The sequence below is a fragment of the Porites lutea genome, chromosome 3 (assembly GCF_958299795.1).
Source record: "Porites lutea chromosome 3, jaPorLute2.1, whole genome shotgun sequence".
NCBI lineage: Eukaryota > Metazoa > Cnidaria > Anthozoa > Scleractinia > Poritidae > Porites > Porites lutea.
In genome coordinates this window covers 50708967-50736714 of record NC_133203.1, presented here as the reverse complement: position 1 = coordinate 50736714, position 27748 = coordinate 50708967, and the positions used below count along the sequence as shown (strand labels likewise).

The 27748-nt window shown below is 37.9% G+C and overlaps 1 protein-coding gene across 3 annotated transcripts; it reads left to right on the top strand.

The window, feature by feature from the left end:
- Positions 1-27733, top strand: LOC140931395 (fibroblast growth factor 1-like). Of its 3 annotated transcripts, XM_073381206.1 has the most exons (6): positions 1-387; positions 18644-18734; positions 24178-24333; positions 25512-25809; positions 26421-26524; positions 26805-27733. In XM_073381206.1, exons 3-6 carry the CDS (start codon positions 24325-24327, stop codon positions 27015-27017), a joined length of 624 nt encoding a protein of 207 aa, XP_073237307.1. In that variant the 5' UTR covers positions 1-387; positions 18644-18734; positions 24178-24324; the 3' UTR covers positions 27018-27733. The 3 variants fall into 3 exon arrangements, with proteins under 3 accessions (XP_073237307.1, XP_073237308.1, XP_073237306.1); XM_073381207.1 differs by lacking the exon at positions 18644-18734; XM_073381205.1 differs by lacking the exon at positions 1-387 and having other exon boundaries at positions 17835-18734.
- Positions 27734-27748: the final 15 nt, after the last annotated feature.

The following is a 27748-nucleotide window of genomic DNA, read 5'->3' as shown; positions in this document are numbered from 1 at the left end:
TGTTCTGGGGCACAGCATAAGTTCCCTCCAAAATCCCCCTTTTTTTTTTTTTAGCCTTTTCTTGAATATATGAAGTACCTACCATTGTTATAGGAAATACCACTGACCACTATGACCTGTTAAACACGTTAAAGAAAATGGCGGCCTCAGTGAAATCAAAACAAAACGCTCGGAGGAGGATTTTTGGGTCAGTAATGGCTGTATCTCCTCGTTTCTCGTATTTCTGGAAAATACCTCCTTACACATTGAAAGGGCACCGTGTTAAAGGATGTTTTTGGAGTGGAAAACATCTGCTTTGCGAAGTTTATTTTTTATCTTTCGGATACGACGATGGCGTAGCGAATCGGTGCAACCGTTTCCTTGCAGCAGAAGTAAGGGAGCGTGAAGGTAAGCCCTATTTTTAGGGATATTGAGAGGAACGTGTGGTTATTTTATGCGGTAAATTGTCAACAAAGGCACCATCTAAGATCAGTTTTCCCCACACTGTTTTAACGGTTCTAACTTGACTTTATCTATTTTGATGATGGGGAACGTTGGCTTTCTAGCGTTAATGCCACAAAATGCGAAATATATTTTTGCCCTCTTCTTCCCTTATAACATCTGTTCATACACATGTGCATCAACACGTGCTACCCATTTAGAGGTGAGTGTCAAGTCTTTCCTTCAATCGTTTTGGAAGGAGCCGAGATCTACCTTCGGCTCTATTGTCTGATAATGCCAGAACGTTTAAGCCTTCTAAAAAGAGTGGTCCCTCACTTAATTGCTATCGAGGTAGAAGCAGAATCGATAGACAACCAAGTGCCGGGTCATTCAAGTATCCCACTGCAAGGACCACAACCAGTGGTTAACAGTGATCTACCTACAGAGCGAACACGCAAGAATGTAGCAGTACGCGGAGAAGTCCTTCGAAGAAAACTTTTGAGATTTTGACTTTGAGATTATTTAACCACTGAAGTGTGTCAAAAGTGGGGAGTGTGAGAATCGTTTGATTGACATTTTTGACATGTTCGTGAACATTTCGTTATTCCTTTTATGGCGTGATAAATATATACCACGTGACTAGTTTTACATGTGCTTGTTCAGCATGTCTTCGAGTTGGGATTTGGTCGGTTGTATGCGAGAATTAAATGATGACAATTTGTACCGGTTTCGTGGATTAAAGCGTTGAAATTACAACAAGCGAGTCGCCGTTTCTTACACGGATGACGTGTCTAATTGAACAGTAGCTAACTAGAAAATCAGGTAAAATTGGGAATTCAGGGTCGACTACCGAAATCTTGGAAGAATCGTATAGCTGGAAATAAGTGAGATTAGAAATAATAAGTAATTTGCCTGGACGACATAGCGTTGATACTCAACCACATTGATGAAGCACGGAGTCTGCTACTAAGTGTAGAGAATGCAGCTGCCAATGTCGGACGACATCTAAATGCAGCTCAAACTCGTCTAGCCCTCGACCAAACTGCTTTAACACTACTTTAAAGTAATATTTTCACCGTTATTCCATCATCACTGATCGCACCCTTAACTTTTGGTTCTCAGAAAATTCTTATAATTAGCTTGAAGTTTAGCACAACTACAAGGATTGCATCCGCATTCTTTTGATATAATAAAAACATTGCCAGGGATCAAACACCTAACCTTTCTTTCAAAGAGATGTAAATGTTAGTGAACGCGGATTGACACAGAGCAATGGCCGTAAGAGAATAGAATGCAACCATGGGCGCAATCTGCCAACAAGAACTGAACACGCTCTTAAGTATTGAATTTTTTCAGTGAGTTTTAGAGAGCTACCTGGAGGACGGTAGATGGCTCAAAATTTACGTCATTACCGGCATTACGTGATTTCTGGTGCTAGTAAGGCTGACTTCACAAAAGACGCTACATCTTATGATAAAATTAGCAAGGGCGAACACCATCCACTATATTCTATATTCTGTGTTCTCACAGGCTTCGAAGGAAGACATTTCAGCCACCTTTTATTGTTAACACTGAGCTCTTTAAGACTCCTGCTTCGTAAATAGGCTATGCTTTAATTATGACTTAGCACTTTGATTCTACTTTAATTGTAACTTTTAATTTAATTTTAATTCTTGACGTTTATAACTTTCGATAGGTATTTTATGGACTGCGGAATAAAGATTGTTGTTATGATTATTAGTATTACTTTCTTCTACGAATTTCTATTTTGCTGTAGGGTAATTAACTTACTTTTGAAAAGAGTATTTTGACCCCTTTTCTCAGTGATAATATTTTGAATAATCCAATCATATTTTATCTTATCAGATACATTCAATATTTAGTATTTAGTATTTTGGTAGAATTCCCAACTCCTTGAATCTTTGTTTTCTTTCTTATTTGCGGAAAAAACTAAAAACTTGAAGCTGGTTAAACTTCACCGGAAGTCAAGGAAGCCACGAAGTCTATGAAAAAAACCGCAACGCGTGATGGCTGAAACCAGGTCGCATAACGACGATCTAACCGTGACACTTAATAAAGGAACTACACTACTTAATTATGTACCACCTTACATAGTAACAGAAAAAAAAAACATAATATAATCAGAAACGTCCGCATCAGGTACAAAATGATGAAAAGAAAAACAACTTCACAATGAAGTAACGACACCGCATCACGATATAAACATATGAATCACGTTTTTGATCAAACTCTGTCACGAAGAAGGACAGGACTGTACGAGACTTGATAAAACCACGGCATATATTAAATAATATACCTGAAATGCAACGAATGTGACGAGACAATATCAGTTCACGCCATTGTAATACCAGCAGTAATGGATTCATGAGAAACCTTAGGGTCTTTATTTTCTGTTAAAGGAGAAAAAAAAAACAGCTAGTTTGTAATGAATGTGCTTAAAGGGCATTTGAGAGCTCTTGAAAGTGAAATGCGGAAGGTCTAGTGGTGCCATGGAGCAGCACGTGCTAAGAAAAATAAAAAAAGTTGATTGTTCTGTCAAGTACAGTTAAATTAACATCGCCCGAATTTTTGAAATTACGACGTAAGCAAAAGAACTAAAAGATTTTATGCGGTAAGAACGAAGGGAATTTCACAACATAAGACTGACGGAATTATCAGAGACTGTCTGCTAATAGTCTAATACTCAGTTTTAAAATTTTCAAATTGACTGAAGGCGTTCACAAGTTATTAGGCGTTGGTCTTGGTCTTTTTTGGTGTAAGAACTATTCTTGTCTTTCATCCGCCCAAATGTCCCCGGAGATTTTTCTGTGGGTGCTCAGGTTTACCCCTTTCGTCAAATACCAAATGTCAAAATTTCAGTTCGACCTGAAAAGCGTCTCCAGTTAATTGTGGCTGGACACTTAGAGAATCACAGGTTTATCATAAACTGTGAAGAGTCACCCTCTCTCTAAGTAAATTTAGTATAGTTTAGTTTTTTTGCGCATAAGTTACGCTTCCCTCCCGAAAAATTCTATACATCAGTGCTTTTGCAAGGGTTAAGACTCGTGAAAGCGTTTCGGTCGGCTTCGTCTCATCACCACTAGTCATTATTGTGTAAGCAGTGTTTTATTAGTATCTAATTACATTGTCTAGTTTCTTTCCAATTTAGATTAAGCAATCATAGAACAAGTTAACCAAAAAAGTGATGAATGAAGTCATAATTAGTAGAGGAGACTTACAATGAAGTAGTGGACTAAACAGCATTGTGGGCCATGCAAAGTCTTCTAGTTATCATAGAGCAGTATGAGTGTAATGGTGAACCTTTTCGTAAGTGCACAGTTTGAATATTATTCATTTCTGTAACAGTTCCATAGTTGTTCCTTCGCTTTCTTATCCTGTAAAATCTGTTGCTAGTCTAAATGTCAGTGAAGTATGCGAAATCAACGACAATCAAAGTACTAAGCTTAGTTTCGAATTGTTTTTAGCCAATTTCAATTTGTTGGAATATAAATTCTTTGGAAAGAGTCTCGATCATTTAAAACTTGACAAAAATTAAACTGCATTGCTCTTTGTGAGTATTCGAACGACAAATGTTAAATGTTATCAATTGCGCTCAATGAAACATAATTGGATTCGGTTGAGCTGTGCAGCAAATCACTAATGTTCAGAGAAACACCGCTTACTGCATGTTCTATGGTAATTTGTTTATATTGTTTTTGTTGAAACAGATGAAATTCAAAGTTGTTAAAGGGTTTGTGTCACAAGTGCTGAATGAGATTGAAAATGATCTTTTCGCCATTCGATTAATCATTGATCGCATCCCTGAATTTCAAGGTTTTCAGCAAAATCTCGTGAAGTGTCTCAAGTTAATCACAGAACTGCAACTATCGCATCCGCATTCTTTTGGATGCGTGGGATCAATGACGTAGATTATATTTCAAAGAAATGGAAATTTTAGTGAACGATCGAATTAAACATGCACGGCGGTAAATGGTAAAGGAAGATTGCCCACAGGTCCGTCGCGAAGAACACGCTACCGAGTATTAAATTTTTCCTATAAAGAAGGCTCTGCCAAGGCAGCCTAAGTCCTTTTTGCTACATTTTCCAGTTACTCCTCTTTTCTCGCTATTGAACTTAACGTTTGCAGAGAATTTCCAAAAAAACAGAGTTACGTGACAGGAAATGAGGCATAGCAAGCGTTAAAAAGTGAAACCTGTATCAAGCAGAATCCATATTAGGTGCGGACGAATGGTTCAGTTTGTTTCAAACGTTTCTTGCCGGCGATATTTTCTGTTAAACAAACCTTTTCTTAACGGACACCTCTATTAAGGCGCACCAGCTAAGGACCCGTGGGTTTCCGGTTAAAAAAAAAAAAACAACAAGATAGAAACTTTGATTGATACCGTAAGACAGCACTGTTTTCAAAAACCCTAATTACAATCCTTACCTTCTTTTGTATTTGCTGTGCTGGTTCCTATCCATGTTTTTAATTTGTTGCGAGGTTTCTTTTACAGAAGTTGATTTTTCAAATACATTCTCTGTAATTTTTATTTCAGGGCTGTACAAAAAATTACAGAAAATATATAGGGAAAGCATATTGAATAATAAAATTCCATCCGACAGTAATCTTGTTCAGAGTTACTCCGTTACATTTAAAGTCAGGTTGTATGACTATTCTCAGATTTTCCAAATATACAGTCTTAATAGATTCTTTAAAGGAGGACTTTTAGCCTTGAATTTCCACACAAACCTTTAATTTTCTCCTTTTTTAGCCGGGATGCAGTTGTTTGAAACAGGATTAAGATAACACAGAATAAGCCCAACATTAGACTTCAAATCTGCACGCTCACAAAGCAAATTCCTTGTTATTTTTTTTGCCTACAAGTTGATGTGTGGACGCTCTTAAATGACGTGTGAAAATGAATTGAAGAAACGATTTTTGAACCAATAAATTTGAATACGGATCAAGATTTAACCCCGGGTTAGCAATAACCGCACTTCAAACAACTGGAGCCTGATCACCCGCCATGCGCTCAAAAGCGTGAATTGTCAGCCTCAACGTGAATTGTCTTCGACGATGCAAAAATATTGCCTTCTTTTAGCAACTGAATATTGATTTATTTGTCATCCAACTTTTAAGCAAGCTCGGCCTCAGCCAACCTGTGCTGAATTTTTGGCGTGGTTTAGTGAATACGTACATACTAGGGACCTTAAGCAACGACGACGACGGCAGCAGTGAAAACGTCGCTAAGAAAATGAATTTTAGTTCTTTCAAACTTAATTGCGTCTATTATAAAATGTCAAATGCAGGCGACTTTTCCTGGGGTTGAATTCTTAAGGATTTTATTGAGGTTCAAAAAGAGGAAGGAAGATTCGTCGTCGTATGTCCACGTCCTCCATAAAACGTGAAATTAGGAGGTTTCACGTCGTATTCGTGCAGTGGACGTCAAAGAAATGTACTGAAAAGCGTGATGCACGTGGAGAGCTGTTATTTTGATCATTAAACCTATTGCTTTTTTAAGTTGTTGTCGTCGTCGTGGTCAGTCGTAGATTGTTAAGCTCCCTACTAAGGCAACTGACCAGTGGTCTTGGTTTGGTTCAGCTCCACCTAAACCAAGTTAATAATTGAACTCAAATCGTCGAGACAGCAGGAAAACCGCAGCAATTTTTAAAAACAGTGCGACTTTTTTTAATTTTAGCAAACATGTTTCGACGGTACATCCGTCATCGTCAGTGTGACGGTTATGAAAGTTTATAGCTGATAAAACGTGCCTGTTCTTATACGTTACATTGCGCGTTGGAAAACAATACGCTACATAAATTTAAAGTTAACAACATTAAGAGATGCGCGTGCACGCATGTATAGACAAAGCGTCAGATTGATGTGTTTGACCTGTTGATTAAGGTCAGGCTTTTCCTTCTTAACCTACATAGACTCCAAATCATAATCAATCATAATCATCAGTCGTCAACTAACATAGAAAGAATTTTCTGTTTCTGGGTCGTGTTCGCTAAGGAAACTAAAACTCTTGAGTTCTCAGGAAGCCAAAAAAGAAAAGAAAAAGAGAATGGAAAGAACACTTCCCCTCTAACTCACGTTGCAAAGTTCATATTATATTAGTATTGATGAACTTATTATCGATCGTTCGTTAAAAAGAATTATTATGCCATTCCTCTGGTTAGCATGCACCTTGCGAAATTTTTAGACCAGTTCCTTCTCATTTTCAATTGTTTTGGTTTAACAAGCTCATGTCCCATATCAGTTGTTTATCTATTCTCTTAAAATTATAGCGCTTATTCCTTAGGATGGGTCGGTTCATAAACCAACTAAGTTTGTGGTTCGCTAGCTAAAATAAATATTTTGCTAGGATAGATAAATTCCAAAATAGGGCGTTCCGCTTCGGTTAAACCAATTACACAAATTTTGAAAATATCTCATAGAAGATTGTGGAAAAGTGTTACCACAACCTATTTTGATGGCCGGCCATCAGTGGACCACCTACGCGGTCCAGATTGCTGCCGGAACACAGGTCATCCCTTCATCCTTCCAGCCATCAGAACTGAACGTTTCAAACGTAGCCTCATAAACAGATTTTTCTTTATCCTTTTTTATCAAGTTTTAAAATTTGTATAGTTTTAGCAATGGATTATACACTGTTTTGCATTAATAGCTTGTGACAAAGATCGTAAGTTTCTTTGGAATTTGAGAGAAAAAGCTTTTTCTTTGTAAAACTTTCCTGAAAAGGTTTATATAAATTAGCATGATGTCATTAGCTAATTTATTTGAACTGAAAAGTTACTTTTTATTGCAAACCGATAGATCATCATAAGCTGAGCAAATAACGGCACCCCGGCTATCGGCCTTGCGTTTTTACTAACAATACCGCTGAATATCACCCCCATGTTACTTTAAAATCCCGAGTCCCGTCGTTAGAATAAGGGAAATCCCGAATCCCTTAAAACCTTTTGGGGACCCTGGAGTGTGGCAATTAAGTGTTGTTTTTAAAAGTGTTACAAAATGTGGGTGACTCATCTACGTAAAAAGAAATTAACACGCGCTCAAGCAACACAGAAAACCCGTGAGACCAGGGATCCTACAATAAATGAAACTGCCCGCTATGATTTTACCGAAAAGCTTACGGGTAACGCTTTTGGGACGAATTATACACACATCATGACATAGATTTAATAATCTTGTTTACTTGGGGATAAGACTCAAAAAAGCCTATGAGTTTTATCTTAGAAGTGGAAGGATAATCTCGTATAAGGATAATCTCGTCCGACGAGTGAGTCCGAGTAAGGATTGTCAGAATCGTTTGATTGGCATTTTGATGGTGATCATTTTGTGATTCCTTTTATGGAGTGATAAATGTATATCATGTGACTAATTTTATATGTGCTTGTTCGGCATGTCTTCGAGTTAGTATGCGAGAATTCGAGAGCCGAGAAATTATGACGATTTGTACCGGTTTCGAGAGTTAAAGCGTTGAAATTACAACAAGCGAGTTTCCGTTTCTTACATGGCGCCCAACGTGAGGCAGTGAAGTCCACTAAACGATAAAGGCGAACCCGAACAAAAAGGCAAGGGTTGAATCATGCCGACGATTTGGAACTATTGAAAGCAATCAGAGGAGGGCAACGAGGAGTCGCAACAAAGCTGATAGCAGAAGTCGAGGAAATATTGGAAAGCACATTCCTTTTAACCGAAGATTACGAGCGTTTCTTTGTGATTTATCACAACTGGACACAAAATGGCAAACGCTAAACGATTACGAGCAGCAAATCTTAACTGTGTGTAATGTGACAGATATCGATGGCAAGATCGAGGATTCTCAACGAGCTATAGAAAAGGTTATGGCATGCAAGCGAAAAATCGATTTGAAGTTGAAACAAAAATCAATTGGTTCAGAAGAAAATCGCAGCGAAAGTTATTCGAATACAGGTCAAGTTACGGCGAGAACAAGTCAAGCAAAAGCTAAACTACCGAAATTAACTTTGCCCAAATTTCGAGGAGAATTCACAAAATGGAACACTTTCTGGGGCAGTTTTCAATCGGCCGTTCATGACAACCCAGAAATTTCTCAAGTGGATAAATTCAACTTGACAGCTTCGAATTACGAAAACACCGTGCGAATTCTTCAGGATCGCTTCGGCAAAACACAGCAGATTATCACCACACATTTGGACGAATTGATTAAAATAACACCCTGCCATAACGACCGTCCAACATCGCTAAGATATGTTTTCGACCAGATAAGTGTTCACACAGGAGGCCAAGCTTCGTTAGGTGTATTTCCTGAGCAATATGGAAGCTTGTTGATCTCGATAATTATGTCTAAACTGCCTAATGAAATTCGACTACACGTGGCTCGAAACTCAACGGATGAAGTATGGACTAACGATTAAGAAAGAAGAAGTTGAAGCTCGAGAAACCAGCGAGCACGTAAAAACAAGTGAAAACGACCGCAAGCCTTCTACTAGAAAACCGCCAATTCCTACCGCAAGCGCGTTGTTTGCCAAGCAAAATGGCGGGAAGAATATTCCTCGATGTGTTTATTGCAAGGAATTGCATTACTCTGCTCCCTGTGAAAAGGTTCAAAATCTTGTTCAACGCAAGGAAATTTTGATGAAAGAACGGAGAAGTTTGAAGTGTTTGGCTCCAGGTCATATCGCGAGTACGTGCCAAAATGAGGTTTGCCGCCATTGTAAACAACGCGGCCATCATCAGTCGATTTGCCTGACGCTTTCATCTTGTGACCGCAGCGAAAAGAAGAGCAACCAACCTGAAGGGGATATTAACAACATCAGTACAACGAACACTGTTACAAACAAAGGAACAGTTCTTCTTCCGACAACGAAGCCGAGTACTGCCTTTAATGAGGACAACTCGAAATCGTCGCACGTTCGTTTATTGTTTGACAATGGAAGCCAGCGAAGTTACATAACAAGCAATGTGAAGTCAAAGTTGAATTTGAAGCCTATGAAAACTGAACCACCACACTTGAACACCTTTGGAGGGAATTGAAGCTGCGAACTCGTTAGACTCCGACTTACAATCATGTTGGCGAAGAAAACCGAAATTACCGCCATTTGGAGCGGATAGTTTGGATGACCGTTGCGGAGACATTGATATCCTTATTGGATCAGACTATTCTTGGAATTTGGTCAGTGGTTAAACGATTGGAGGCGATTCTGGCGGATAGTTTGGATTAGCATACAAGAGAATCAGAGAAACAGGCTTCGGTTCCTATGGTTGAAAGACCCTTATGTTCTTAATTTAGAGGGCATTTAATTGCGATATTTGTAGACTTGTGTTTGGGCTGAGGCCTTAACAATCCATTCAAGGAGCCACTTTGACACATCACTTGGATGCCCATAGAGATTCACGTGCGGAGTTAGTTGAGTTGATGAAGAAATCCCTTTATGTCGATGACCTTTTGACCGATGCTGACAACGTTCAAGAAGGATTTGAACTTTACAAGCCGGGATTCAAAGGAACTGATGGCCAAAGGAGCCTTTAACTTATGTAAGTGGAACTGAAATTTTAGTGAACTGCTTCAGCTCATCAAGAACAAGGAGGAAAGTATAGCGCAAACGAAAACTGAAAAGGCAAATGCAGTAGTCAAGGAAGAAGATGAATCTTTTATAAAGTTCTCTGTTGGACCAACCCGAACAGCAGATGCACTAGTCAAGACTCTCGGGGTTTGTTGGAACACTGCAACAGATGAAATTTCACTTGATAGAGCTGATTGAGTCTGCAAACACGAGAATAATATGAGAATAATTATATAGCATATGCTAACGATGTCTTTACTGAGGAAATTCTCCAAGGTTGTAAAGAGTGTTCAGGGGCACAGCATAAGTTCCCTCCAAAATCCCCCTTTTTTTTCATTTTAGCCTTTTCCTGAATATATGAAGTACCTACCATCGTGATAGGAAATACCACTGACCACTATGACCTGTTAAACACGTTAAAGAAAATGGCGGCCTCAGTGAAATCAAAACAAAACGCTCGAAGGAGCATTTTTGCTTCAGTAATGGCTGTATCTCCTCGTTTCTCGTATTTCTGGAAAATACCTCCTTACACACTGAAAAGGCACCGTGTTAAAGGATGTTTTTGGAGTGGAAAACATCTGCTTTGCGAAGTTTATTTTTTATCTTTCGGGTGCAACGATGGCGTAGCGAATCGGTGCAACCGATTCCTTGTAGCGGAAGTAAGGGACCATGAAGGTAAGCCCTATTTTTAGGGATATTGAGAGGAACTTGTGGTTATTTTATGCGGTAAATTGTCAGGAAAGGCACCATCTAAGACCAGTTTTCCCCACATTGTTTTCGATTAAAATACGGCTCTAACTTTATCTATTTTGATGATGGGGAACGTTGACTTTCTAGCGTTAATGCCACAAAATGCGAAATATATTTTTTCCCCTCTTCTTCCCTTATGACATGATCTGTTCATACACATGTGCATCAACACGTGCTACCCATTTAGAGGAGAGTGTCTTTCAATCGTTTTGGAAGGAGGCGAGATCTACCTTCAGCTCTATTGTCTGATAATGCCAGAGCGTTTAAGCATTCTAAAAAGAGTGGTCCAACACTTAATTGCTATCGAGGTAGAAGCAGAATCGATAGACAACCAAGTGCCGGGTCATTCAAGTATCCCACTGCAAGGATCACAACCAGTGGTTAACAGTAATCCACCTACAGGGCGACCACGCAAGAATGTAGCAGTACGCGAAGTCCTTCGAAGAAAACTTTTGTGATTTTGACTTTGAGATTATTTGACCACTGAGGTGTGTCAAAAGTGGGGAGTGTGAGAATCGTTTGGTTGACATTTTTGACATGTAGGTGAACATTTTGTTATTCCTTATATGGCGTGATAAATATATACCACGTGACTAGTTTTACATGTGCTTGTTCAGCATGTCTTCGAGTTAGTATTTGGTCGATTGTATGCGAGAATTAAATGATGACAATTTGTACCGGTTTCGTGGATTAAAGCGTTGAAATTACAACAAGCGAGTTGCCGTTTCTTACAAGGATGACGTGTCTAATTGAACAGTAGCTAACTAGAAAATCAGGTAAAATTGGGAATTCAGGGTCGATTACCGAAATCTTGGAAGAATCGTAAAACTGGAAATAAGTGAGATTAGAAATAATAAGTAATTTGCCCGGACGACATAGCGTTGATACTCAACCACATTGATGAAGCACAGAGTCTGCTACTAAGTGTAGAGAATGCAGCTGCCAATGTCGGACATCATCTAAATGCAGCTCAAACTCAGGCAATCGTCTAGCGCTCGACCAAACTGCTTTAACACTACTTTAAAGTAATATTTTCCCCATTATTCCATCATCACTGATCGCACCCTTAACTTTTGGTTCTCAGAAAATTCTTTTAATTAGCTTGAAGTTTAGCACAACTACAAGGATTGCATCCGCATTCTTTTGATATAATAAAAACATTGCCGAGGATCAAACACCTAACCTTTCTTTCAAAGAGATGTAAATGTTAGTGAACGAGGGTTGACACAGAGCAATGGCCGTAAGAGAATAGAATGCAACCATGGGCGCAATCTGCCAACAAGAACTGAACACGCTCTTAAGTATTGAATTTTTTCAGTGAGTTTTAGAGAGCTACCTGGAGGACGGTAGATGGCTCAAAATTTACGTCATTACCGGCATTACGTGATTTCTGGTGCTAGCGAGGCTGACTTCACAAAAGACGCTACATCTTATGATAAAATTAGCAAGGGCAAACACCATCCACTATATTCTATATTCTATGTTCTCACAGGCTTCGAAGGAAGACATTTCAGCTACCTTTTATTGTTAACACGGAGCTCTTTAAGACTCCTGCTTCGTAAATAGGCTATGCTTTAATTATAACTTAGCACTTTGATTCTACTTTAATTGTAACTTTTAATTTTATTTTAATTCTTGACGTTTGTAACTTTCGATAGGTATTTTATGGACTGCGGAATAAAGATTGTTGTTATGATTATTAGTATTACTTTCTTCTACGAATTTCTATTTTGCTGTAGGGTAATTAACTTACTTTTGAAAAGAGTATTTTGACCTCTTTTCGCAGTGATATTATTTTGAACGATCCAATCATATTTTATCTTATCAGATACATTCAATATTTAGTATTTAGTATTTTGGTAGAATTCCCAACTCCTTGAATCTTTGTTTTCTTTCTTATTTGCGGAAAAAACTAAAAACTTGAAGCAGGTTAAACTTCACCGGAAGTCAAGGAAGCCACGAAGTTTATGAAAAAAACCGCAACGCGTGATGGCTGAAACCAGGTCGCATAACGACGATCTAACCGTGACACTTAATAAAGGAACTACACTACTTAATTATGTACCACCTTACATAGTAACAGAAAAAAAAAAAAACATAATATAATTAGAAACGTCCGCATCAGGTACAAAATGATGAAAAGAAAAACAACTTCACAATGAAGTAACCACACCGCATCACGATATAAACATATGAATCACGTATATGATCAAACAATGTCAACGAATGTGACGAAACTATATCAGTTCACGCCATTGTAATACCAACAGTATGGATTCATGAGAAACCTTAGGGTTTTTTTTTTCTGTTAAAGGAGAAAAAGAAACAGCTAGTTTGTAATGAATGTGCTTAAAGGTCATTTGAGAGCTCCCGAGGGTGAAATGCGAAAGATCTAGCAGTGCCACAGAGCAGCACTTGTTAAAGTTGATTGTTCTGTCAAGTACACTTAAATTAACATCGCCCGCATTTTGAAATTACGACGTAAGCAAAAGAACTAAAGGATTTTATGCGGTAAGAACGAAAGGAATTTCACAACATAAGACTGACGGAATTATCAGAGACTGTCTTCTGATAGTCTAATACTCCGAGTTTTAAAATTTTCAAATTGACTGAAGGCGTTGACAAGTTATTAGGCGTTGGTCTTGGTCTTTTTTGGTGTGAGAACTATTGTTGTGTTTTATCCGCCCAAATGTCCCCGGAGGTTTCTCTGTGGGTATTCAGGTTAACTCGTTTCATCAAAAACCAAATGTCAAAATTCCAGTTCGACCTTGAAAGCGTCTCCAATTAATTGGGGCTGGACACTTAGGGGGCCACAGGTTTCTCATAAACTGTCAAGAGTCGCTCCCTCCTTAAGTTACGCTTCCCGCCCTAAACATTCTATACATCAGTGCTTTTGCAAGGGTTAAGACTCATGAAAGCTTTTCAATCGGCTTCGTCTCATCAACACTATAGAATAAGTTAACCAAAAAAGTGATGAATGAAGTCATAATTATTAGAGGAGACTAACAATGAAGAAGTGAACTAAACAGCATTGTGGGCCATGCAGAGTCTTCTAGTTATCATAGAGCAGTATGACTGTAATGGTGAACTTTTTCGTAACTTCACAGTTTGAATATTATTCATTTCTGTAACAGTTCCATAGTTGTTCCTTCGCTTTCTTACCCTGTAAAATCTGTTCGTAGTCTAAATGTCAGTGAAGTATGCGAAATCAACTGATTTGTTATCGTTGTTGTCGATAAAATCAGAATATTGCATATCAGTACCTCTTAAGCTTAGTTTCGAATTGTTTTTAGCTGATTTCAATTTGTTGGTATATAAATTCTTTAGAAAGAGTCTCGATCATTTAAAACTTGACAAAAATAAAACTGCATTGCTCTTTGTGAATATTCGAACGACAAATGTTAAATGTTATCAATTGTGCTCAATGAAACATAATTGGATTCGGTTGAGCTGTGCAGCAAATCACTAATGTTCAGAGAAACACCGCTTACTGCATGTTGTATGGTAATGTGTTTATATTGTTCTTGTTGAGACAGATGAAATTCAAAGTTGTTAAAGGGTTTGTGTCACAATTACTATATGAGATTGAAAATGATCTTTTCGCCATTCGATCAATCATTCTTGATCGCATCCCTGAATTTCAAGGTTCTCACAGAACTGCAACTATCGCATCCGCATTCTTTTGGATGCGTGGGATCAATGACGTAGATTATAATTATTTCAAAGAAATGGAAATTTTAGTGAACGGTCGAATTGAACACGGTAATGGTAAAGGAAGATTGCCCGCAGGTCCGTCGCGAAGAACACGCTATCGAGTATTAAATTGTTCCTATAAAGGAGGCTCTGCCAAGGCAGCCTAAGTCCTTTTTGCTACATTTTTCCAGTTACTCCTCTATTCTCGCTATTGAACTTAACGTTTGCGAAGAATTTACAAAAAAAACAGAGTTACGTAACATGAAATGAGGCATAGCAAGCGTTAAAAATTGAAACCCGTATCAAGCAATGATCCATATTAAGTGCGGACGAATGGTTCAGTTTGTTTCAAACGTTTCTTCCCGGCCATATTTTTTGCAAAACAAACCTATGTTTAACGGGCACCTCTATTAAGGCGCAACCAGCCAAGGACCCGTAGGTTTCCTCTTTATAAAAACAAGAGAGAAACTTTGATTGATACCGTAAGACTGCACTGTTTTCAAAAACCGTAATTACAATCCTTGTCTTCTTTTGTATTTGCTGTGTTTCCTTTCAATGTTTTTGATTTGTTGCGAAGTTTATTTTACAGAAGTTGATTTTTTAAATACATTCTCTGTAATTTTTATTTAAGGGCTGTACAAACAATTACAGAAAAAAATATAGGGAGAGCACATTCAACAATAAAATTCCATCCGAGAGTAATCTTGTCCAGAGCTTCTCCGTAACATGACTATTGTCAGATTTTCCAAATACACAGTCTTAATAGATTCTACAAAGGAGGACTTTTTAGCCTTGAATTTCCACACAAACCTTTAATTTTCCGCTTTTTTAGTCGGGATGCGGTTGTTTGAAACAGGATTAAGATAACACAGAATAAGCCCAACATTAGACTTCAAATCTGCACGCTCACAAAGCAAATTCCTTGTTATTACTTTTGCCTACAAGTTGATGTGTGGACGCTCTTAAATGACGTGTGAAAATGAATTGAAGAAACGATTTTGAACCAACAAATTTCAACACGGATCAAGATTTAATCCCTGGTTACCAATAACCGCCCTTCAAACAACTGGACCCTGATTACCCGACATGCGCTCAAAAGCGTGAATTGCCGGGGAAAGATGCAAAAATATAGCCTTCTTTTAGCAACTGGATATTGATTTATTTGTCATCCAACTTTTAAGCAAGCTCGACCCCAGCCAACCTGTGCTGAAATTTTGGTGTGGTTTAGTGAATACGTACATACTAGGGACCTTAAGCAACGACGACGACGACGACGGCAGGAGTGAAAACGTCGCTAAGAAAATGAATTTGCCTTCTTTCAAACTTAATCGCGTCTATTTGGACCCGATAAAATGTCAAATGCAGGCGACTTTTCCTGGGGTTGAATTCTTAAGGATTTTATTGAGGTTCAAAAAGAGGAAGGAAGATTGGTCGTCGTATGTCCACGTCCTCCATAAAACGTGAAATTAGGAGGTTTCACGTCGTAGTCGTGCAGTGGACGTCAAAGAAATGTACTAAAAAGCGTGATGCACGTGGAGAGCTGTTGTTTTGATCATTAAACCTATCGTAGTCGTAGATTCTTAAGCTCCCTACTAAGGCAAGTGTCCAGTGATCTTAGTTTGGTTCAGCTCCACCTATACCAAGTTAATAATTGAATTCAAATCGTCGAGAAACAGGAAAACCGCAGCAATTTTTAAAAATAGTGCGACTTTTTTTAATTTTAGCAAACATGTTTCGACGGTACATCCGTCATCGCCAGTGTGACGGTTCTGGAAGTTTATAGCTGATAAAACGTGCCTATTAGAATGTAGAGTATACGTTACATTGCGTTGGAAAACAATACGCTACATAAATTTAAAGTTAACAAAATTAAGAGATGCGCGTGCACGCATCTCTAGAGAAAGCGTCAGATTGATGTGTTTGACCTGTTGATTAAGGTCTGGCTTTTTCCACTTAACGTACGTAGACTCCAAATCATAATCATCAGTCGCCAACTAACATAGAAAAAAATTTTCTCTTTGTGGTTAGTGTTCGCTACGGAAACTAAAACTCTTGAGTTCTCAGGAAGCCAAAAGAAAAAGAAAATGGAAAGATCACTTCCTCTCTAACTCACGTTGCAAAGTTAACATTGTACTAGTATTGATGAACTTATTATCGATCGTGCGTTAAAAAATATATATATATATTATGCCATTTCTCTGATAATCATTGACCCTGCGAAATTTCTAAACCACTTCCTTCTCATTTTCAGTTGTTTTGGTTTGACAAGATTATTTCCTCATATCAGTTGCTTTATCTATTTTCTTAAAATTGAAGCGCTTATTCGATCGGTCGGTTTATATGCCAACTAACTTTGGGGTTCCGCTAGCTAAAATAAATATCTTTTAAGGATAGATAAATTCCAAAAATAGGGCGTTCTGCTTCGGTTAAACTAGTTCCACAAATTTTGGAAATATCTCAGAGAAGATTGTAGAAGAGTGTTACTATGTCTCTTGATGGCCGGCCATTAGTGGACCACCTTACCCCTTCCTCCTTCCAGCCATCAGAACTGGATGTTTCAAACGTAGCTTCATAAACAGATTTTTTTAAAATCCTTGTTATCAAGTTTAAAATTTGTATAGTTTTACAATGGATTATACGCTGTTTTGCACTAATAGCTTGTGATAAAGAACGCTTGTTTCTTTGGAATTTGAGAGAAAGAGCTTTAATCTTTATAAAGCTTTGTATGAAAATATCAGCATATTGTCCTTCGCAACTTTATTTGAACTGAAAAATTACTTTTTGTTGTAAACCGATAGAGTTAGTCAATAAAGACCATCATAAGCTCTATTGTTTTTTTTTTAACGAGTTCCCAAATTATTCTTGATTTTTCTTTCAACAGACGACCTCAGCCTATTCCTGAAAGATGAAAATACTCTGGGCACCCCGGCTATCCGCTTTGCGACGAGGTTAAGCCTTTTTTGAGTGAGATTTCCTAGGAATAGAGTAGGCCATTCACGTAACATTTCTCCGTAACAACAATAGGGAAGTGAAACGGGTATTCCGGAAGCGTGGATTCTCACTATGTATTTGATATGATATTACGTATATATGTGACCAGGAAAAACGTCAAAACTAAGAGGTTTGTTTGTAGCTGGCATTTGTTACAACAAGAGCGCCCGGAATTTGGTTATTTGGAACGTAGTTGTTATGCTTAGCAGGCCATGAGGTTGAGCTACTAAGCAACTGCATGAATACTAAATTTAGATCAAGCATTTCTCTATGTTCACGGTGAATGTTCCAACGCTCTTGTGCTTATTATTTCTATTGAAAAACTAACTGAATTGACGTAATTCTTTCAAGAAGGCGTTCGAAAATCACATTATTCACGACCCTAAGACCCTTCGCCCTAGGAACCAATAAACTTGATGAACTGTAATCTGTCTTTATATATAGTTTATACATTTCTATTAGTTTTTCTGTTATCTTGTCTTTTCTTCGTAGCCAAACTATACCAGGTCACGTAACAAATAACTTCCCATCATAAATATTTTAATACACATACCTTTCAGTAAGTTCGTGATATTTCCTAGTTAACCTAATTATTTGTTATCGGCCAGTGGAAATACTTAAGTCTTATCACGTCTTTTGATTAGTCCCTGAAGAAGTCTTTTGTCGAACATTCGTATTGTTCTCAAGTTGTTTTTCCCACTATCAACCTCAACTATCTTACAAACAAGGTTGTTAAATATTCCTTTCAATGTCATCTTTTAACATAATGATACAGAGTTTCCATTAATTTTCTACAGATCAAATCAATTAATTTAATTGTTATGCACTGTAAAACGTACAAATTCACAGGTGTATAAGTTGTATAAACTTAATGGGTCAGCAAGCGTGACCTCAATTAAATATGTAACGTCCGGGTAAGAATTACTATTGCCTTTTGTTCTATATCAAAACTTTAGAAATTAACCACTATAGTTATCTTTAAGTCAATAAATCGCTTAAAATCGTTGAAAAAGATCTGTTCTTCTAACTGCATGTGCCATTATGCTGCTCCACGTGACCTCACGAGACCACTTGAAACGTCCGAGCGATATTGAGTTTACCTGGGAGAACCGCGGATTTCTGCATTTTTTTTAGCACGTCCTTCCTGCGTGTCAATCTCTCAAGAGCTCTACCCTCCAAAATCCTATATAATGTGATGCTGTAACACACTGCTGCATTATTTCCCATTTCAAAGGGCCATACTTCGAGATCTTCTCCTCATCATATCTTCTACAATTGGAATTCAAGGACAGCTAGTCATCTCAAGAGCAGCCATTTATTCCTTGGTGAGAACATTAACTGTCGATTATTTTAGCTAGTCGATTATTTTAGTCAGAGAGCGGCAGTTGCCGCCATGTGATGCAGGCCTTCAACTCAAGTCCCACCCAGTGACTACTGGCCGGATTTGTTTCTTGGTAGGCTCGAGTTTAACTCCTAGACCACTATTGTAAATAGCAGACTGTTTGCCAACTGCTTCGGATTCTTAGTATGTTTCACTTGAATTACTTGTTTCAGTTATTTGCCCGCGCTCATCGCCACTTGAAACTTTCACTATAAATAGTGCTGAGGGTAAAAAGGTCATTATTTATTTATCAACATTTATGTCCTGCAAATAGTGTATAGCCTCATTTGTACATGTATATCATTTCTCCTAATGACAGATGAATATGACTCTATATAAGAGTTATTGACGTAAAAAGCGGTTTGACTTGAATAAATGTTGTTCTAGAACAGAAGCTAAATGACGCTCTCCTGTTGTCACGTGCTATAATAGCTTCTTTTTTAAAATCGCCTTAAGTTTGATCAAGATAAGAAAGATTCAAAATGCATTCATAATTCAGTCAAGTTAGGGACCTTTCTTTCACTCTTATATTGTAGTAATCATTGTAGTGCAAAAGCCGGAAAATGTATCGTGCTTACTTTTTTTAATTTTTCCTCAAGCGGTTTAATACGAGAAACCTCAAACCGAGGAGAACTGGGTACGAGTCCATGTATTTTTGGACATAAGAGCGGCTCCGCGTAATTATCAACTAGACGCGGAAATAGGCAAAAAATGGCCTGGCCTCAAACTCAGCCAGAATAAAGCCTATGGGCCCTACTTACAAAATCGTTGGTTTAAGAACGATCGAGTTAATGATATTTTTCAACGAATGTTTTTTTCGAGGCCTTAAATGGGCAAAAATCATGCCGAATTATAGTCATATTCAGTGGCTCGCATATTTTAAAATAAAGTTGTCTAGTAAAGTATAATGACACTTCATATTTTTACTATCTTTCCTCTATACTTTTAACTGATTACTTCGCGATTTGGTCAAAAAGAGATTTTTTAAGTTGTTGACTCAAAATCGCTTAATCAACGGTCAAAATTTAGCACTTTTTCACAAGCTAAAAAAGCGGACTGGTACATGGCTTTCACCACCAAGGCTTGTTTAGCCTGAAAGAGTATTTTTGTTTTTCTTCAAATAAGCGAAATAATTTTTTTGGGTAAATGAAATTACGAGCGCTGACGAAGCGAAGCAAATGCAAATCTTACACTAAAGACGGGCGAAAAAACGTAACCTCTGACCAAGGCACAACCAAATGCGATTTACGGTTGGCGCCAAACCTTTAGTTATTCGGTAACTTCTCGAAACAATATTGGTCCAAAATGTGTGCAGATTTTTTAAAACAGAGCTCAGTTACATTATTAAGTGTTAAAAAGTCCACAACGTGGTAAAAAATACAACAACAGTCGAGTCTAGAGTAATCTGTTCCGTTTTCTGATTTTTATGCAGCGATTTATGCGAATCAACGAATTTGATCCGACGGTACCGACCTGAGACTGTGTTAGTTAAAGAGTCCGTAAAACTTTTCAGAAGATTCCTCGGAAAGACCTCAAGAATTAAGGAAATGAATGAGGAATTTGAACTTATAACCATTACAATTTCACTTGCCGCCTCGGCAAAACGAAAACAACTGTCAAACTGCCACAGGCAAACCAGTTTTCAGTGCAGTCATGCAACGCATGTCACGTCACGTATAATACTGCCCCGTGCATTTGGAAGGAGGGAAGAAATTCCCGCGGGGGGGGGGGGGGGGGGGGGGGGGGCTACTTGAGGAATTTGTGGGTGGGGATGTGCCACTGGGACCCTGGAACCCTTAACCTATACCAGAGCTAGTTCAGCTGAATTCTGCTACTCTGTACTAGAGTAAACTCCCCTAATCCCCCCTATCCTATAGTAGCTGTTTTCCAGAAACTACTGAGGTCACTAGAACAGTAGTCTAGCCAGAACAAAACCTTATACCACAATCCCTAGTCTAGATAAAATCTTCAACCAACTGATCAGTTTCATGAAAAACGATACCCTATTCTAGATCCAAACGCTCTGATTTATATACCCTATCCTAGAGTAAACTGCTTGAAAACAATACAAAGCGGCACATACCTATATAGCCCATATATGGCAGTAACCCCTCCCCCCCGGGATGAAATTCTTCCATACTTTGCGCTAAAACATTTCTGAAATAAAACTAGCTTTGGACTATTTCATTTCTAACCAGTTAAAGAAAAGTAAAACTTTTCCTCCTGTTTTCATGAAAACGTCAAGAATGAAACTCTTGCCCTGAAATTTACCGACTGATGCACCCTTCTTGCTGGAGGGGCGCTGTGCACTTCTTATATTTTACCTGCCGTTTATAATAATTGCGTTTCAAGTTCAAAACGTGCAACTATAGCTAGTGTTAGAATTACCGAATACTGAAAGAAGGATATCAAAGGCCACCAAAGCAGTGAGGGATCTAGGGGAAGGGTCTGGGGTGTCCGAACCCACCTATCAGACCTGACTTTTGTTTGAGACTGAAATTCTTACATCGACAGGACCGTATATCACTTTTTAACTGACTGATTTTTTTAATGAAACGCTCGCTGAATTCTGCCACTAAACTAAATTCCAGGGATATTCAAAAAATGTAATTGTTTTCGGATACCCATCGCCTCTGCTTGCAAAGCAAAATTTTTTTTCTAGTTATATTATTAAAGTTTCACTTTTAGCAAGAAAAACACAGCATAATTTTATTCATGTGATTTGAAAAACTGTCACGATAAGATTTACTAACTGACATAGTATAGATTCTCTTGTAGTAATTCTCGAGTGCAGCAGCAAGGCTAGTTTATAAAGTAAAAAGAAGAGAAGTGCTCAGCGCCACTCGTGCTAGAAATATTAGTTGCTTCCGAACCCTTACAAGTGGCGGATCCAGGGGAGGTTCCGTCACTGGATCCGCCAATTTTTTTTGGAGACCGGGCTCCCCCCTTATCTCGAGGCTGCTTACAGTGTATCAGGTGACAAAGAACAGGAAAAGTTTCATTCCGAGTTCATGAAAACAGGGGGAAAGTTATTCTTTTCTTTCGCTGGTTAAAAATGAAACAGTCCAAAGCTAGTTTTATTTCATAAATTTTTTGGCGCACAGCATTTAAGAATTTCTTCCCTCCCTCCCGGGGCGCCTCTCGGGGCAGAATGACTTGACCTGACATGCCTGTGGCAGTTTGACAGCAATAGTTATCTCCTCCAAATTTGGGTGCGTCACCAAGAATTCAACTCCACAGAAATTCACCAACAATTGACCTTTCAAGCTCTTTGGAATAAAATCAAAATTAGCGCAAGAAACTGATTAGTGACGTTTTGAATGAGCCGGGGTTGTAGCTACTAAAGCTCGCTAATAACTGGGGAGGAAGGTACCTACAGTCCAGCAAACGGTAACTAAGGCATTTAAAAGGTTTTGAAGTCTATGACGACATTAATAGCGGTCCCGCGTTTCAACCAGGGGGGCAAAACGGTCCCAAGTTTCAACCAAAGGAGGTAAAAACGTTGTCCTCAGTAAAAATACTTCGTGTGAGGTACACCGGGACGATATAATAAACCTCTCAAAAGCGCTTTACACCCTTTTTTTACTATGTGAACGTCTCATTTTTCACCGAGGCTGAACCATAAAGGAATGAACATTGCTGTTTTGGACGATTTCAGTGACATATGACCTAAAGAATTACGAAAATCGAGGATGGGGGTTATCGGCTTTACACCCTCCGAGATCATGTTAAAGCCAAATATAATTATTTAATTATTATTATTTAATCAAAGAATATTCAAGCTTACCTCAATCGATCGATGTTAAGTTCCCGTTTTCATTTCTCTGTTCCTCGGCAGATTCTATAAATAAAAAAAACTATAAAAGGGATGTTTAGTCAAGCAGATATACTTAAAAAATATCAGGGGCACCCAACGACTGTTTTTTGTCAAATACCTCTTCGGAGAAGCAAAAATTGCCTTGAATTTCTTATGGCTTGAGGACGACTAAAAATTTCTAGATGACCGTTCCATTCATGTACAATTTTCGAAGCCTATCGAATCAATTCCCAACGATTTTCTGAGGTTGCATTTCACTCCCCAGAAAAGCTATTTGTCGTTCATCGAAGGAAACGTAAAATTTTCGGATTCAAAAATGTGTTAGAGAGAGAAATCAGGAAAATTCTCACTTTCGTAAAACTTTAGATTGTATCTAAATTTTCCGAAGAATGATACTGAATCCCTAAGCAACTGAACTAACGCAGGCGATCGCAGGTACTACTGACGTCGGTGGTATTGAAACGGTGCGGCTCAACACAAACCAGTTAAGGGTCAAATTCTTATCACCTTACTGTGATATCGTCAAAAATATATCGAAAATTTCGTTAACATAAAAAGAATTTTTCCCTGTCTGTATATTCTTATTCGCTAAGGGAACCGTTAAAACTCATGGTCCCTATTTCCGGAAGAGAACTGTCGATTAAACTTCCGGATTTCCAACTTCCGGCGTGAGTCAGTTAATAATATTGTATTTGTACTTATGAATTTGTTTTCTCCAAACCGTGTGCTACTCACGAGTAACAAGTACAACAGGAAAAAAAGAAATAATATCCGCTCTCCCCGAAATAAAACTTATGCTCAGAAATATAAAAACCACTTCCTGTACATTTTCACTTTATGATAAAATTCATGACCATTCACTTTAACTTATTTCCTAAGTCAAACTTATTCTGTACGATATTGGTTTACAAGATTTAAATATTATTCATTACTAGACTTAAAAAGAACTGAAGATAATGTCCCTTTGTCAAGTGACACAGCTAGCTTCCACTGTAACAGGCTTAAATTTAATGTAACAACTGATTTGTTAACCAGGTCCAAATTAATCTTAGTTCAATCATATTCTTTTATCTTGTCGTAACTTCTAAATTTAGATAATACAGCGTAATTTCCGAGTTTGAAAATAATTAGCATAACAAATGAATGTTGCACCTGATGTTAATGCGGTTCACAACTAGGAAAAATACATTCTTTGGAAACTCAACTGTAAAAGAAAAACGAAGACAGTCGCAAACCTTTTATTGAAGCTTGTAGTTTGCAAACTGTGCTTAATCTTCATATAAATCGATGTCTGATAGTTTAAATGGAACTTTGTTTCTTTTGTTTCTTTAAGGTTTCTTTCTTTCTTCATGCCTGGATAAGTCTTTTCCGGCTGAATAATTTCACGAATGAATTAACTTAGTTAGAACCTTTTTCAAGTTTATATAATTCCCCTAATTCGTTTTAACTGGTCTTTTTGTGATCCGGCTGAGACTGAAGTACCGTACTACGCCCACCAATTTGCGGACATTTTTTAACAATTACAACATTCTCGTAAAAATATTTTGTCATTCTGTGCTATTAATTTCAGCCCACTTAACCGACATTCACCGTGTATAAAAAGACAAACAGCTGCACAGTGCAGGTAACATAAACGTGGAGAAGTTCCTCACCTTCCATCTAGAAATAAAAACCTCCGTGATTCCAGCCATATCTCCAGAACCCGCCAGTACACAAGATGATTTTGGTAAGTTTGTACTGCTCTGATCATTAGTATTTATTTATCTTTTGCAATGTAGTCCTACCTTTTGACTCTACAGACGAAAGCTTATATGTTTGAATTCTAAGTGGGATTTTCTTGACTTTAAGGGACCGGGTCGAAAAAGTTACCAAGTTATTTCTCATTTAACTTCACTGGTATAAAATCATTAATAGACTTGGGAACAGTGCTTTTAAAATTTGTTGCTACAAATACTTTATGGGTATCACCAGAAGGCAAGGCTGCTCTCTTACCAGTATGAAAGTTCTTTTACTTGCATATAAGGATTTAAGGAGATGCTAGAACGTTTAATCAGTTTTTCCCCCCAACTCTCCATTCGCGCCATTTTCTACTAGCTGAACGCCTGGAATATTCTGTGTCAATGCACCAGAAAATAATGTTAAGGGTACTCTCTGCGATTTTCAGTGATAATTAAGCTTTGAGGCCAAAAAAAGGGAGAGTTATATGTTTTTTTTTTTAACTTTTTTTTTAGAACTATCTCTGTTTGCTCTTCATTTTTGCTGCAAATTTAACACACTTCTGATGCCATCTATTGTAAAATGGTTAATTTTGTCTATTTTTATCAGGCAAAATAACCGGCAAATTTAGTTTTTGTTTGGTAAAACGTGTGAAATAACCGCAGAAAATCATGATCAGTGTCCATGAATATTGGTCCATCTGGGATCCTCTAAGAACTCGGCCTATCATTTTTTTATGAACTCGCCGAAACCGCGTGTTGGATGTTAAAAAAAGCAGGCCAAAAATAGAGAAAGCAAAACTACTGTCTATAGCAGGTGAAAAAACCAAGATAAAATTCTCACATGCAGGTACAGTCAGGGGTAATCTTGATGTCAAAATGCCTATAGCTGTAAGGCAAGGTCACAAGCAAGCGTGCGTGTCAGGGGTATCTCAGTTACAAGAGCGCTGGTTTCAAAGTAGCAGTAGGTCTTATGGTCGATTCCCGGAGATGAATGCAATACCCTGGGTTAAACCATAACTGAGAAACCTCTGCTTGGCACAGATGACCTTGTAGATATGCCAGGTCACGTCTACAGCCAAGGAAGTAACAAACGGTTTCACTAAATTACTCAGTTCATTGAAACCTAGATAAACGAGGTTTATTAATCAATGCAGCTTAACCTATCAATTCTTTTCTTTTATCACAGTACACATTGTTCTCTTTTCTCTTCGCTCTGGAAGTTTGTCAGTCTGCTGTACTTAAGCAAAATGTGAAGAATTCACCAGCATCAATCGACCCTATCGTGGAATGGGGACTTAAAGAACTCTTCTCATCTCGTCGTTATCGACGCTCTATTCTCTCTACCAACCCGAACATAAATCAGATTGCATCGCAAACAACTTCTTATATCGGTACTAGGCGTCTTTATGGGAAGACCGGAGTCCTCCTTCAGATCACCAGCGACGGGACGGTCAGTGGAAGCGTAGACTGCACCAGTGAATACAGTAAGAAATGATTTGTATAATGCGGTCGTCTTCAGTGTTTAGCAATTGCCAAAAGGAGAACCTCCGTCGATAGTTTACTGAAAGGACCGAGTTTCGAACCCGGGTTTAGCGTGATCTACTTTGACTGAAAAGGGAAGATCTTCTTTAGAGATTTGCTTGAATGTCGAGAAAGTTCCAGTTGAAAACAGTTAAAAAAAAAAGTGACTGTTTCAAACAAATGGCATGTCTACATGGCATAATTATGCTTTTTTTTTCTAAATTGCTCTTTTTTTATGTTTCCTAGCCTTTTATTCCTATGTTCTCAAATCTTAACGATTTTAGTAAGTTCAGCATAGCACAAGTCACTCGTATCGCTTTATTCTGAGTGATGCACTTATTAACGAATCCACTCGTGAGACAGTATAAAATGACGCTAATAGGGCCTCAGTGGATCTTAAAAGTCTGTAAATCAATAAAGGTAAAAAGGCAAGAGCGCTGTAGATGTAGATCATCTGTAGATCATCTACTTCAAAAGTTTCGGTATTTGAAGCACGTTTACTAGCACGTCCTTCGTTATTAACGTGAAAGCAAAAGTTTGCTTTACTAATTTTCACTTTTCCGCTTTCTTTTAGCCAAACTTGAGGTGCACTCCGTGGGAAAGGGAATGAAGCGTATTAAAGGAATTAAAACTGGGCGTTTTGTGGCTATTAACGCAAATGGAGATCTTTATTCTACGGTACGTTGTCATTTGGAATCCTAGTTCTCTTCTCTATGTTTTAGCTTTCCTCTCTCAACAGGTAAACAAAGGAATATATTGATTTTTAAAAGCCTTCCCTCATCATTCCTCGGGCAATATCTTTTCGCCTCTTATTGGCACAAACAGGCCTCTTTGAAGGAGATCAGTAATTCAGAAAGTGTCAACTTATGCATTAGCTACAGGCGTAAAGTAAAGGCGCTCTTTCTTTCAGGTCAACTATTATCGCAACACTCAAGAAGTTATTCCTTTTATTTTACAGACTACACCTAGCGATGAAACAATCTTTAAGGAAGCACAGAGCTCATCGACCTACAACACTTATGCATCAGCAAAATACTACATTACTTCACATTACGACGCGTTTATATCAATAGGAAGAAATGGGGTAGCGAGAAATGCTTCGGGTACCCTTATGAGTCAAAACAAAGTGAAGTTTCTTTTAGTATCCGGTTGTTCAGCATCATCAAACTAAGAACTGCTTTTACCATTTAGCAACTATAAATGATATAGCAGAAGTAAAATTGATGAATTTCAACACTAAAGATGGAGGAATTTTTGAATAGTTTTCTTTAAGTTTTGATTCGCGAGCTTAATTAATTAGACTAGAAAGCATATAAGCTAAAATTTAAAGGCTTAAATTAGAAAAATATCATAATTATTTATTTATTTATTTAATATATTTATTGTGAAGATCTATCAAATGGTTCTTCACTGTCAGCAATTGACTCGTTAGCTGTTTTCAAACGGCTTTTTGTAAACTTTTGAAAAGTATTGTTTAAGTTTATGTCCTTATTTTTAAGGATAGCTGTTAATATAAAGTATATCGCTATTGACATGGAGTGCCAGTAAAGTTATATGACCACGTGGTCTCACGGTCATAAAAGCGTCAGCTGTGAGCGATACGTGGGACACATCTCTTCAAACGGCCATTGCACAATATTACAATAAGAAACGTATTCGACCTCCCCCTCGCCCCCCTCCCCCCCAAGAGGTCTTCTTAGAAAAAGAAGTCTTTAAACATTAATTTATTGGAATTCGAAAGAGTTTTTATGGCCTTACAACCAGAAGTAAAGTGCTCGTATCGTTCATGGTTTGCGCTTTCCCGAATTATTATTATTATTAGTTAGGTCTTTTCAGTACAGTGTGAATTTTCAAAATGAGTGCAAATAAAAGCAGCATTAAAAAAAACGTTTGGTTTTTATG

Coding starts and splice junctions, on each gene's coding strand:
- LOC140931395 (XM_073381207.1), top strand. Junction 25,810..26,420: donor AGACTGCACCAGTGAATACA/GTAAGAAATGAT, acceptor GCTTTCTTTTAG/CCAAACTTGAGGTGCACTCC. Junction 26,525..26,804: donor ATGGAGATCTTTATTCTACG/GTACGTTGTCAT, acceptor TTTATTTTACAG/ACTACACCTAGCGATGAAAC.